The following is a 14210-nucleotide window of genomic DNA, read 5'->3' on the forward strand; positions in this document are numbered from 1 at the left end:
TGTTACAGAGAACGTGGGGACGTGCATCTCAGACATCAAATCCCACTCTCCCATTTTATGACGGAACTGAGGCCAGCGAGGGTAAGTTTGCATTCCTCAACAATAAAGAAACAGATAATCCAAACAAAAACGGGCAAGGGGTTTGAACAGACATTTGTCTAAAGATATGCAAACAGCCAACAAGCACATGAAAAGACGCTCGACATGAGTTGTCACGGAGGAGACACCCGTGGAAATCACAGGGAGAACGCACCTCACGCCCGCGAGCACGGCCCCGGTCAAGACAGACATCAGCAAGCACTTGCGAGGACGTGGGGCTCCGAGGCTCGGAGATGCGCAGAGCGCGCTGGTGGGAACAGAGAATGGTGCAGCCACTTTGCAAAGCAGTTTGGCAGTTCCTTAAAACACGGCATAGGGAGCTACAGTCGATCCAGCAATCCCTCCCCCACCCCCAGGTGTAGACCCAAGAGGGATGAGAACATATGTCCCCACAAAAGCCTACACGTGATGTCCTCAGCGGCACTGCTCACACCAGTGGGAAGCAGGAGCAAGCCAGGTGCCCGCCAACGAAGAACGGACAGACAGGTGGCCTTCCCGCACGGCGGAGCACTTTCGACCACAAAAAGGAACAAACCGCTGACACACGCCAGGACGTGGATGAACCCTGAAAAGATCATGCCAAGGGAAAGAAGCCAGGCACAAAAGGCCGCAGACGGTAGGATTCCCTTTACAGGAAATGTCCAGAATAAATGAACCCACAGAAACAGAAAGGAGATTAATGGTTGCCTGGGGCTGAGGGAGGGGCAGTGGGGAACGACCGCTGTGGGCACAAGGGTTCTTTGGGGTGATGAAAATTTTCCAAAATTAGCAAGGGTATATGCTAAACAACACTGAACTGTACACTCTAATGTGGTGAATTTTAGGTATGTGAATTATCCTCTATAAAGCTGCTAATGAAAAAATTGCCGGGGTGCCTGGCTCATGGCTGTTGGTAGAGCGTGTGACTCTTGATCTCAGGGTTGTAAGTCTGAGCCCCACGCTGGGTGTAGAGATGACTTAAAAATAAAATCTTTAAATAAAGATTGCATCCCTTCATTCAGGAAAACTCCCCCCTCCCCCCTGGGACACAGTCCCAGTACCACAGACACAGAGAAGCTCCTGAGCAGCTCGGAGGTGCCACACCATGTGGTCGAGCACAGAGTGACCTCTGAGGACACTGTGTTCTTCCCGTCACCCCCCCCAACCCACCTGGCCCCCACCCGCGTGCCATCCTCTTCTGGTCAGGAACCAAGCAGGAGGCAGAAGGGGGGTGGAGTTCCCTGCTTCCAGGACAGTCCCGAGTGGGCCACGCAGGGAGCGCTTACTGGGAAGAGCCTGGCTCCCTCCCAGGATGCGCATGCCCAGCAGGCCCAGGGGTGAGGGAAATGGGACAGTGCTCTGCTCTGCGGGGATGCTATGCTGGGCTCTAATGCCAGCTCCGTCCCTTACTAGTGCATAGACTCGGGTAAATCACTAAAGCCTCTCTGGGCTTGCTTCCCTGTCTGCAACGAGTGAATGCAAATCCCTGCCGGCGGCCCCCATGAGACAAGGGACAAAACCGCTCTACAAACGATGCATCATACTGCACAGAACAGAGGGGCACCATCCAGGCACTCCTTCCTGGGTCCTGAAACTTCCATCCCTCTCTCCATCACCCACGGCCTCCCTACTGGACACGCTGACCACTCTCTCAACTGATCTCTCATTTCGCCTTGACAGTTATGAACCCAGCTTTTACTAAATTCACTTACGTCTGCATCATAAATAACAAGCTACTTACTTGTCTGTCTTCCCCAACAGCCTCTAGTCCCAGCGTATGCCCAGTGCTGAGAACACTTCCTCACATTAGTATGTATCTGATGAATGTGCTGAATACGTAAAAAATCCCCATATCCCAAATCAAGCGCTGTGCAGTGTGATCTGACAGGGGAGGGGTCTCTGCCCCCAGGCCCCATGCAATCCTTTCTCACCCTGTCAGGTTCCAAGTTCAGAACTGGGGAGAGGCCAGAGCGGAAGCAGAAGCAGAGCCATCAGGCCTGGCCCACGCCCTGCTGGGAGAACCAGGATCTCCTCCGGCTTTCTGCCGTGCACTGAGATGATCCAGAGGCCTGGAGTGGGGTTTAGGAAACCCACAGGGACTGGCAGGTCGTGTCCTGCACCGACCACGGTCCACTGACCCATGCCTACACCCGCGCAGGCACCACCCGGGAGGTCATGAAAGATGCAAGTGCTCGGGCCCAACCCCAGTCCAAGTTCACGGACTCAGAAATGGTGGGTGTAAGGGAACGAGTCTCTAGCCCTCTGCTGCATGCCTCCCAGGGCAAGCTCCACCTCAGGCAGCCGGTCCTGCCTTGGAAAAGTTAACTCAAAGTCCTACTGACAGGGACCGGGAGCTACGTCTTTCCTCCGCTTCTTCCTGAGCAAACTTTGTAAAAGTTCAGACTAGACGGTCTATCTCCGTTGCTTCATCTCTTCTTCTCTGGCTCCTGCCTGAGTTCTCTCTCTCTCCTCTATGGCCCCCGGCTCCCCCCGTGGGGGCATCTGACCCTGCTGGCCTTCTGCCTCTCTGCCGCTCCCCCGTGAGCCTCTTCTGTGGGACCCCGCCCCTCTGTCTCACCGAGACGTGTGGGCAGCCCATGTGCGCTTCTCCACCCCGGCCCACCACACCCAGGTGCCGGCTTGCACCGAGCACCTGCCCTTGGCTCTGCCCCAGAGGGGTGCGACCCATCCCTCTGGCGCTCATCGAGGGGGACCCCCCCCACCCCACACCCATGCCAAGAACAGGGGCGTCGTCCGCCCCCACAGAGCCACCTGCTCAGTCCCCCACCCGTCCTTCTCCACCTGCAGCGACGGCTCCCTGCCCCCATTGCCCCTCTCCACTGAAGCCGCAGGGACGCGGTTTTCCAAAGTGCATCCAATTGTGTCGCTCCCGACATACGTCTGGTGATGGCGCTCCGTGGCCCTCAGGATAGAGTTCAAATGCCCTAACACAGGGTTCCACGGTCCCCAGGCCCCGGATCCTTCCTGTTGTCCAGGTTCACGGATCTACTGTTCTGTGGTCTCAGGACAGACCATGGCGAACCGCCACCCCGCCGCAGCATGCTGTCTCTAGCGGTCAGGCCTCTGATGCGTGCCCCCTCTGCCTGGACGGGCCCTCTCAAGCCCGGCTCTCAGTTTTAGACCTCCATTTAAAGTCCCTTCCTCCAGGAAACACTCCCCAGAGTCCCTCCCATGTGCTTCAGCTGGAGTCACAGAAGAGTTCAGGGTGCTGTCACGCCCCCAGCCACGGGCTCCTGGAGGGCACAGCATGCAGCTTACTCACATTGAACCCCGGGGCCTGAAGATTCACGAAGTCGACCACTTCTTAGCTGACAGATGGCACGGACACTCCTAAACCTCAGCCCTGTTGCTGTGAAGACACTGGAAGCCGAGTGGTTCCTGCCCCCAACCCCAGAGCCTGAGGAGAAAGGGTCTGCGGCTCAGTCTCATACAAGGTCCCATTCACAAAGCTACTTACTACACTCTCTCCACCACCTCCCCTAGAACAACAGTGGCCTTTCTCTGCAGGGCAGTCTGCTCTGGGAAATGAATGGGGCCAGCCTGGGGCAGGCGGGACAATAGCAGGGTGGGCCCAGTGCCGTCAGACCCCTGCGGGAAAAGGCAGCCCGGAAACCAGGCCGCCGAGGGGGAACTCTCCCGAGCTCTGAGCCACTGGAGGCCAGCAACCCCAACAAGGATGCTCTGTCCCTACAAGAAATACCAAGTGCCCAAGACCTAGAACCACTAAGAACAAGGGGAATTCTTGGTCTCCGTTCCTGGCAGCAATGTTTAGAGTTGCTTTCTTGAAACCCTTGGCTAGGCAGGCTGGGGACTGGAAATGTCCGGAAGGAGCTGCAGGTGAAGGTAGCCAGCAGCAGGCAGGCTTGCGCTCTGCAAACTGACAGGGCACCGGGAAGCAATCCCGAAGGACGAACAGACATCGCTTCGAACCCTGGGCAACCGAAGGCACAATCACCAACACACGACATGGAAAGAACCAAAGGACACCAGCACTTACCACAGCGTACCAGGGGCGAGGCATTCTGCTCGAACCTCTACATAAATTATTCTACACACACCAATAGAAGATAACAGAGTCCAACTTCTCTGTGTGTGCGCAAAAGGAATGCTCAATGACAGAAATGTCGCGGTCTGTGCTGTGAGCCAGCAAAGGTCTCCCTGCAGCGGTGAGGAGAAGGAGAACGCCCATGTACAGGTGCGGATGGAGGCGTGGGGGCCCAGGAAGCCGGTGGGGGGCCCGGGGAGAAGACCTGCAACGGTCAGAGGGGGCTGAACAGAAGGGAGGAGCCACAAACCCCAGCTGTGGAGTCTGGGCTGGAAAGGAAAGACACTGAGGCTGTCTGGCAAGGGACGCTGTGAGGATGAGACCCCGCGCACCCCAGGGCCAGGTCTGCCGGTCCCTAGTTTAGGGCGAGCCCAGGCCGGAGCCTCCAGCCCCAGGTGTTCCGTGGCAGCTGAGCAGAGCCCAGGCCAGGCTGGGTCCTCGCCCAAGCAACCGCCTTCCCAACACCCACCAAGTCAGGCACCACAGAATCCACGCAGCTAGTTAGTGGCCGAGCGGGGGCCCCACAAAGACCCTCTCGCTCAAGATCCTGGACTCTGGAACTCTGGTCCTAGCACCCTGGGGCTTGGTGTGGGGTTGCTCTGTGACCAGTTCATGGAGATCCACCAAACACCCGCCCACCTCCTCAGATCGGGACCAGTTTCCTAAGGGATCTCCCAGACCCAGCTCCCCTCCCCGCTCCCCCCAGGAGGGCTCCCTGAAGAACCACAACCACTTGGTGGAGGAGGCCCAACCGAAGGGTCGAAGGGACATACTAGTGGGGTAAGTCTCACTGGCTGTGCCATAGTCAGCCCACTGCTGGGCACCCATGGGAGGCGGGACTAACGGGCGGTGGTCTCTCTAGCAACAGCCCGACCCTTCTCCCAGCCTCAAAACCTTGGGAATCAAATTTGATTCAGACTTAACAGACCTTGTTGATTTTCCTTCCAAAATGTCTTTCAGATCCTGCCCCTCTTCAACATTGCCTTTCGCCAAGACTGCTGCGAAACCCCCCCGGGGCCTCCCAGCCCCAGGCACTGTCCCATCTCTGAATCAGTGTCAGCATTCTCTCTGTGAACACTGTTTCTGTTACCCTGGAACACAGGAACCTCCCCAGCTCCCAACATCTTCATCCCCCCATCCTGTCCACCTCCACAGCCTACTCTGTCCTCTCCACAAAGACCAACAATCCTGCCATTCTGACCTTTGCCCAGGTTGTCCCCTTGTCTGATGAGGCCCCCGCGTCTCTTCCCAATTTCTTTTTTTTTTTTTTTTAAAGATTTTATTTATTTGACAGAGACAGCGAGAGAGGGAACACAAGCAGGGGGAGTGGGAGAGGGAGAAGCAGCCCTCCCGCCGAGCAGGAGCCCGATGCGGGGCTCGATCCCAGGACCCTGGGACCATGACCTGAGCCCAAGGCAGACGCTTAACGACTGAGCCACCCAGGTGCCCCTCTTCCCAATTTCTAACCACCCCCTCCTGGCTGCTCTCCTTGGCACCAACCTTCTGCTCTTCTCTAAATGTACCTTCTGGTACACATCGAGATTCAACAATTACGTACTATCCCTGCATTGTTTCCTGCTGTTTCACCAATAACCTTTCGCACCAAGAATGTAAGCGCCACATTCTTGCACATTATCTGCCAGAACACCGAGAACTGAGCGAGGCGAGCGGCTCGGTGATAAATGTTGGCTGTGCAGCAGACTGGCTGTAAGTTGCCCAGATCACGGGGAGGCGTCCCCTGGAAAGCTGCTGGAGCCACCAGGTCCCCTCTGTGACCGGAGGCCATGACCGGTGACCTTGGTCCCATCAGACCATTTTAGAGTAGCTGCACATAGTGGCGGAGGAAGTGCAGGAAGTCACCTGCTCTGACTTCTCAAAGCTCCTTCCTGGTGCATTCGTGCCTTAGTTTACCGTTCCTTACAACGAGAAGAGAAATCCTGAAGAAGTCAGTAAAGATGACGGAGGGACACTTTAGGGCCTCCGCTGAAGTCAGGATTAAAAGAACGAAATGAGCTTCAATTGTAGCGGAGGCAAGTCTGAGACCCTGAAGGGGTCCTCGCCACATACCGTGTGGCACCGCCTCTGAGGGGCCACTGAGCACTGGACACATCTGCAACACAGATGAAAATGACCCCTCAGCCCTCATGTCCTCCGGGACCACACACCGAGCGAAGCCCTTTCAGCATCTGAATCCCAGACCTTCAGAGGGCGGGCCGGGGAGCGCCCCCCAAAGCTTCCAAACTCCAACCAGTGCAGGTTAGGAGCTTCCAGGACTCCTTTGTCTTTATGCTAATTTGGGAGTTGGCTATTGCCCTTCATAGAATCTTCTATATTTTTGATGAAATCATACTGTCATTTAACTTTTCCTATTTTTTATGTATTCTTGTAAATGGATGGCAGGAACTCTGACCGTAGTCTGACAGATTAAAAAAAAAAAAAAAGCTAAATAAATTTGTTAATCAAAGGGTGCTCTTTCAGAAATGTTTTTGAATATTTGAAGTTAAGCTTAGCCTGCTCCTGCCCATAACGGTAATTATGCATCAAAATCCACGCAAATCCACGGCCACCTCTCATCTCACCCCAGACAGGACAAGGGTAGTTCTGGAGAAGACTCAGCACTGCGGGGGGCTTATTATTTGTAGCTCTGAATGGGAGATCAACCCTCTAAACTCAGCTGAATGGGGATTCTAGGGCCCAGGGCTCAATAAGAACCTGCAACCAGGGGTGCCTGGGTGGCTCAGTTAAGCGTCTGCCTTCAGCTCAGGTCATGATCCCGGGGTCCTGGGATCGAGCCCCGCATCGGGCTCCCTGCTCAGTGGGAAGCCTGTTTCTCCCTCTCCCACTCCCCCTGCTTGTGTTCCCTCTCTCGCTGTGTCTCTCTCTGTCAAATAAATAAATAAAATCTTAAAAAAAAACAAAAACAAAAACCTGCAACCAAGGTGGGAAGAGTTCCAGGAGCCACCCCCTCCCTTTCTAGATAAGCCCAGTCTGGGCTTCCAGCAAATCCTCTCTGCAGACCTTCCCTGAAACCCAAGGCTCATTCCTAGGACCTACGACCACCCTCCCTCCTTGCCCCCCCCCAACCTCACCTAAGATTGCGCCTCTTCTAGAAAGGGGAAAGGTTACATTCAACCTCAGATTCCTGATAAGGACGGTTGCTGGGTCTGGATTTATTTTGAACTGGGAATGGCCAGAGATCACTAAACACATCCTCTCTATTCCTGTCTAAGGCAGCCAAGGTAACTGCAGCCTCTCCCATTCATCAAAATTCTTGGGAAGGCGCTTCTGTTTCTCATATTCTTCTAGGACCATCACCCAACGCTCCCTTCCAACCCCAGGCTCATCCCCACACAAAGCCTGTTCACTCTGGTCAAATGCTTCAGAACAATGCAACGATCCTTCAGTTACTCAAACTCTCTTTGGGGCTAGTTCAGAAGAAAGTGGTGCATGAGGCTAAACCAAACTCAGACGTTTACTGCCTGAAATTCACAGTTTTACAGCTTGGAAAGCAATTTGAAATATATGATCTTGGGGCGCCTGGGTGGCTCAGTTGCTAAGCATCTGCCTTCGGCTCAGGTCATGATCCCAGGGTCCTGGGATTGAGCCCCACATCAGGCTCCCTGCTCAGCAGGAAGCCTGCTTCTCCCTCTCCCACTCCCCCTGCTTGTATTCCCTCTCTTGCTGTCTCTCTGTCAAATAAATAAATAAAAAATCTTAAAAAAAAAAGTAAGATATATATGATCTTATTTGATTTGCTCCAACAGCCCCAGGAGATGCAACAAATGTTATAATCCTCAAATGACACTCAGCGTGAAAGTGTTTGTGAACCGGAAGGCCTTTCATATACAGGAACCCTTGCTTCGCCCTGGAGGAAATGAGAGGAGGTACGTGGCCTGCTCAAGGTCACGGAGTTAAGGGGAATGCCAGGGTTCAAACCAGGACCTCTTGGCTTAAATCTAGTGCTTCCTCATCTGGGCTGGCCCACAGGGCTATGGGACTCTGCACGGAGGACAGCGGTTTCACGGATGCAGACACCTAACCCACCTGGCCAGCTTGGAACCATCTGCCATTGGAGATGAGGCAGTGGACAGAGACGGCTTAGCAAAACTCATCACCAGCCCCGCAGAAGTAACTCAGTGTCCTTATCTCTGCTTGCAGCATCAAACACGCTTTCAGAAACTCTTGAGAAGAACAGGTGTCCACGGACAATAAGCTGTCTGTGGACAAAACGGGCAGAGGCTGGAGCAGCTCCATGAACCTGCGTGTCAGGGACGACCAATCAATACAGAAAGATCAAGATTCGTCACAAACACTTCTCGTTCCTTTGGACCCAGGTGTCAGTTCCCGAGAGGGGGTTAAAGACGCTTCTGAAGAAATATTCCAGAGGTTTACTTTGGGCCACAAGCCTTCTCTGTCACATGGCTCCTCCCTAGGGAATACACACCACCTCGGAGGCCTTCTCTGACCTTGCTCTGACTACGTGGGCAACCAACCCAGGAGTGCTGAAACACTCTGAAATGGAAGAATTTACACTTGCCGACACGCTCGCTCATCCTGCACTCACGTGTCCCGTACTGATGGAATGCTCACCACAGGCCCACTGCGGAGCAAAGGGGACACAGTCCCTGCTTTTCCAGGACTTACTGTCGAGTGTCACTGTTCCTCGGTCTTCTTCGGGAACCCTACCCTTCCCTCGCTCCCCAATTAGACTGTGCACCCATGGCAAGCAAGAGTCACGTACTTTGATTTTCTGAAACACTCGTTGGGCGCCTTCCACTAGACTCTCTACGCGGCACACCGATGGACTGTGTGAGAATCCCTGACTCCACAATCTGGAGCACGTCCTTCTGCTCAATCTCCTAAACTTAGGAGTTCTTTAAAATCCACAGAGTCTTAAACCTGAGATGTCAAAAGGTCCAGCAGAAAGAGCCTGCAGCCTAAGGGGTAAGATATCTAGAAGGGGACCTGAGCCTCTGATGGGACAGAGGCAGGGAACCCTCTCAGTCTGCAAAGTTACATTACCCCACAGGACAAATGGGTGCTTTGCTACAGAAATGACGGCGCCGGCCCCAAGACTGTTGAAAACATAAGTCGGCCCCAAGACTGTTGAAAACATAAGTGCAAATGGAATACCGGAGAACATCTTATCCTACTGTCAAAAGGAGACATGGAAACCACAGTCCACAGGACCAACACACAAACCCAGTTAGCCAGCGTGGGGCAAGCAAAAGAGCCTGGGTTAGAAGACGTGCATTTGGGCTCAGATTCTGCCACTAGTCCAGCAAGATGGCACTGGGCAAGCCAGGTGTCCTCCCTGGGCCCCAAGGACCCCCACTGTACAACAGGAATAATAACCTCCACCTTGTCTGCCTCACAGAAACGCTGTGAGGCTCAGATGAGACCTGTTCTATGAAAGCACTTGGGGTCATGTCCCACGCCATCCGCATCCGCACAGACGGTGAGGACATACGAGCTCCCAGAGGAGCATCTCGCATCAGCTCCGAGCCCTCATGGCCTCCTCCTTGCACCCCCAAACCTGGGTTTCCTTCTGCTCACATCCCTGATTTCAGAGAAATCACTCACCATCCACATCTCACAAAAGGCAGGTGCGCTAATTCCCAAACTCCAGCACGACGAAAAGAGAAGGTGGCCACGTAACCATGTCACCCCCCTACCTTGACGCACCTCGGGCCTCCCTTTACAAGATGCGAACTGCAGGGAGGCCAAAGGCAAGGGGAAGGGACACACACTTTATGCCCTTTGTGGCCGGCTGCCTTCACCCCACTGCCAAGTCAGGGCCCAGGTGGAGGGCTGCTGAACCGGTCTGAACAGCACTCGGAGGCGATACGGAGACCAGTGTTTGGGAGGGATTATATTTACGTCACATTCCACAGCCAAAAAGAAATTACCACTGGCACGGATGATCAAAGGTTAACTGGCATGGAGAGACCACGGCTCCCCGCTCTTCCCTACCTCTCCAGCAACACTGTCCAGTGCTTTCATTTGCTTGCTCAGTCCTCCAACCACCCATCCACCCAGTTAGGATGTGTGCAGCCCCCTCAAAACAACCTTAAGATTCTTAAGGAGTAAGGGTTGGGGGGGGTTGGGGAGGCAGACACCTCATAAGGTTGTAAACTGCAGCCCCCGTGATCCAGAGGCTGGTGAGGGGGCTGGATCCTGGGCTCGGACTCCAAGGACCAGCGACTCTGCCCATCCGGCCTGAGAGCCCAAAACGACTCTCTCTAGCTCTAGGCAGAGGGAAGGCCCATCTTGCAGAGTCAAGCTTATTAAGGATGGCTTGGAAGATTAAACCTTAGTGCATCCGCCGGTCAGCAGGTCTCAAGTTAAACCCTAAGCTTGGAGAAGAAGAAATTCTAATGCGACCTGTGCATTTTGGAGCCATTATCAGTCACTGGCAAAAATCTAGACCTGTATGGGTGCAAAGGGTGCTTGTGTCCCATCAGTCAGGCCAAGAAAATGGAATCCACCCCATCACCAAGCCCCACCACTCTGTAGCAACCAGCCGGTGGAGGCCCCCGCCCCTCCCAGGGCCCTTCCCCCAGTAGCTCAACACCTAAAGCCAGTCCCAAACCACCCTGGGGACTCACGTGACCAGGCTTGTGCCGCCTCCCGCCCCCTAAACTTGCAAGTTAGGGGCCCAAATTCAGCCTGTAGCTGGGCAAAAGTCAAAAGACTGAGGGGGGCACTTCCCCCATCTCTCCTCTCCTGGCTTCACTGTTTATTGCTCGTCTTTAAAAAGCACCGAATCAGGACAGGGACACACACAGAGGACACATAAACACACAGGCCGGCACAGTCCCCAGAGACCCGTGCTGGCACCCCGACCCTTCCTTTGCAACCTTTTACTGAAATGCACCACCCTCCCTCCCAGTCTTTGGTTAAGAAGCTGTTGGAAAGCACATTATTAGCAGACCTACCTGTCTATGCTCTGGGGTAACCTCACACTCATGGTTTCTCAGTGTCTTCGCGGAGCTAGGATCCTGCAGTTTTGATGTCTTGATCGGGGCTGAGTCGGCTGCAATTTTTAAGAAAGGTGGGAGGAGGGCCTCCCAACCTCACGGTCGGATGCTCCGATGCTCGAATGCTCTCTGCTGGCTCTCAGGACCCTGGGAACTCAGGCTCCATTCTACTTGTACCAGCGAGCATGGTGTCCGTTCTCATCCCCCCGCCCCTCCCCCGTCGGGGAAAAAAACCGAAAGAAAAAGAAGAAAAACTATGACCTTCTTAGAAACCCAAAACCCAACCACAAATCTCTTCAAGGTTAGCGCTATAGGCTAAGACATGAATCACAGAAAGAATGTGCCTTCAAAATATCAGTCTTCACTGCAAACTACAGATGAAGCCCATGCTCGAGACGCCGTTCCCGCAGCTGTCCTCCCGCAGGCGGGCGCCCGGTGGCCGGCGGGGCCGTGCCGGGTCCCCCCGCGCTCAGCACGACGGCGACGCCGACGCCAGGGCAGGGGCCGCGGAGGGCCGGTCCGAACCGGCACCGGGGGAGGCCCCGGGCCGCGCGCTCGGCGGGGAAATAAATGAAAGCATACAACGGGACGTGCGCCGCGGCACCCCTTCAAGTCCGGGGCGGCCCTGCGACCACGGTTATGGAGCTCCTTAAAAAACAACAACAAAAACAGCTTTTACGTGAAAGGTTTGGAAACCCTTCACTGAGCCGACGGCACCGAGCAGGAGCGCGGCGCCCCCGCCTCACGCCCACCGGGCCCCCGGCCTCTCCGCGCCCCGCGCCCGCCGCCCGCCGCCCCGGCCGCCATCAACCGCGGACGCCGCTCGCGTCCCCGCGCCGCCCGCCCCGCGGCCTCCTCCGCGCCGGCCCGCGGGGGCCCGGCCCCGGCTCCCCTCCGCCCCGCGCGGCCCGCTTGCCCGCAGCCGCCTCGGCTCCGGCCCGGCGCGCGCGGAAGGCGGCTCGGCGGCTCCTTCCGGGCCCTTCCCCCTCGGCGCGCCGCTCCTCGGGGCGCAGGCCCGGCCGGCCGCCCGTGCCCGCGCCGCCCCCTCCGGCCCCGCTCCGGCGGCGCGGCCCGCAGGCCCCTCCCCCGGCCCCTCCCCCGCCCGGGACCCTCCCCCACTCCCGGCCCCTCCCCCTCCTCCGGACCCTTCTCCTCCCCTCCCACCCCCACCCCGCCACCCGCCCAGGCCCTCCCCTCCCCTCTCCTCCCCTCCCCTCCCCTTCCCCGGACCCTTCCCCTCCTCCGGGCCCTCCCCCCTCTGCCCTTCCTCCCGGCCCTCCCCCTCTCCGGGCCCTCCCCCACTCCAGGCCCTCCCCTCTTCCTCTCCGGGCCCTTCCCCCCTCCGGCCCCTCCCCCTGCCCCTCCCCCCGCGCCCCTCCCCCTCCCCCCGCGGCCCGCAGCCCCTAGCGCGCCGCCCTCTCTCCGCGCGGCCTAGCCGGCTCTGGCGCGGCGGGATCCCCGGCTTTTCCCCGCCCGGCCCGCCGGCCGCCCCGGCTCCGGCCCCGGCTCCCCGAGGCAGCGCACGCCGCCCCCGCCTTTCCCTCTCCCTCGGCCCGGGGCCGCCTCCCCCGCTTTGTCTGTGCCCCTTCCCCCTTCCTCCGGCGCCCGGCCCCCTCCCCGCCGGCGCGCCTCTCTCCCGCCCCGGCGCTCCCCCCGCCGCAGCTCACCCTCTCTCCACCTCTGTCCTCTTCGTATTTTCCAGAAATCTCTGCGGCCTCCTTCCGGGGTGCCGGGAGCTCCTCAAACTGTTCCCGGTCTCCGTGGCCTCCCCGCGTCCGACACGCACCCAGCGTGGGGGCAGAGACCCTTGGTTCTGGCCCTCCGCTGCTGCCTTCTCGGGCGCTTTGGTACCAGCTGGGTGGTGTTTTTGACTCGATGGAAGAGCCTTTCAAGGCCGATTCTATTTTCATAGGATCACAGTTCCTAAATTTCTCCAGGTTACATGACATTAGTCAGAAGGTCCCTAGCGTTACAGTTAAAAATAATGAAGATAAGAGAAGTTTTTCACTAGGACTGGGGAGTGAACTTGGTCTTCTTGCCGAGGTAAATGCTGTTGTAAGGCACCCTGCAGGCCGTGCTGTTTGCGGGGTTCTTTGCCTTCCACGCCACCTGGATTGTTCCTGGGGGAAATTACGCAGAGTCCGTTGTACTGACCACACACATCGTGAGCCGTGTGTGGGGGGGTTGGGGGGGACCCCAGCAAGGTTACCGGGGGTAGGTTTGCAAATTGCAAGAGGAAAAAACTAATAAGCATCGATTGACCATTGGAATAATCCAGGAGCTTCTCCTAAATTATACAAGCTACAAGTTGGCAAATACAAGGAAGACCCACTGCCCTCACCTCCGAGGTCAGAACTTAAGGAAGATAGGTGGTCGGCTGGCATCTGAAGCACCACAGTCGGAATTCCTACTATCCCCTTGTTTATTCCCTTCCCACAGATCTGCAAAGACCATGCTCCCAAGTGTGGACATTCCCTCTGTGCTGACAGACCAACCTGTGATCACCAAACACTCTGCTTTCTTAATAGGTGCAGTATTTTAAAATAATTATGTACACGTGTTTTATTACGTATCTTATAAAACATGCCCTAAAGTAAGAATATTAAAAGATCAAAATAAAGATGAAGTATGTATTTTTTTTAAAGTAGGCTCTACACCCAGTGTGGAGCCCAACGTGGGGCCTGGAGCCACGACCCTGAGATCAAGACCTAAGCTGAGGTCAAGGGTTGGGCACTCAACTCAATGAGCACCCCAGGCACCCCAAGAGCCCCAGGCGCCCCAAGATGAAGTACATTTTTCAAATCCTACTTTTTAGTGAATGTCATTGGCTCTCTAACTGGAAGAGATAATTGTCAAAGAGGTAGATTAAGACTGAAGAAGTGCATCCTTGATTGCCTTTATTAAATCATGACATTCATTTTCCAGTCCATTCACCACGATGCAAAGGTTTTAATTGAAATTCAACTAGTAAATTAACATTTTAAGTCAATTAATCCTTGAATGGTTGGAAGGTGTTGCATTTTATAATTTTAACAAATTATAGATTTTAAAATTCTGTTTCTTAGTTTTTCAAGCGTACAGACAAA

The 14210-nt window shown here is 55.7% G+C and overlaps 1 protein-coding gene across 1 annotated transcript in view; it reads right to left on the reverse strand.

Moving 5' to 3' along the window:
- ARHGEF11 (Rho guanine nucleotide exchange factor 11) overlaps positions 1–11888 on the reverse strand; it is an 82529-nt gene extending 70641 nt beyond the window's left edge. The window contains 1 exon segment of the mRNA XM_028090086.2: positions 11083–11888. Coding sequence (XP_027945887.2) covers positions 11083–11114 — 32 coding nt within the window. The 5' untranslated portion in view covers positions 11115–11888.
- Positions 11889–14210: the final 2322 nt, after the last annotated feature.

Source organism: Eumetopias jubatus, unplaced genomic scaffold (genome assembly GCF_037043125.1).
Source record: "Eumetopias jubatus isolate StellerSeaLion01/CBP00866 unplaced genomic scaffold, mEumJub1_p1.0 scaffold_12, whole genome shotgun sequence".
Classification (NCBI taxonomy): Eukaryota; Metazoa; Chordata; class Mammalia; order Carnivora; family Otariidae; genus Eumetopias; species Eumetopias jubatus.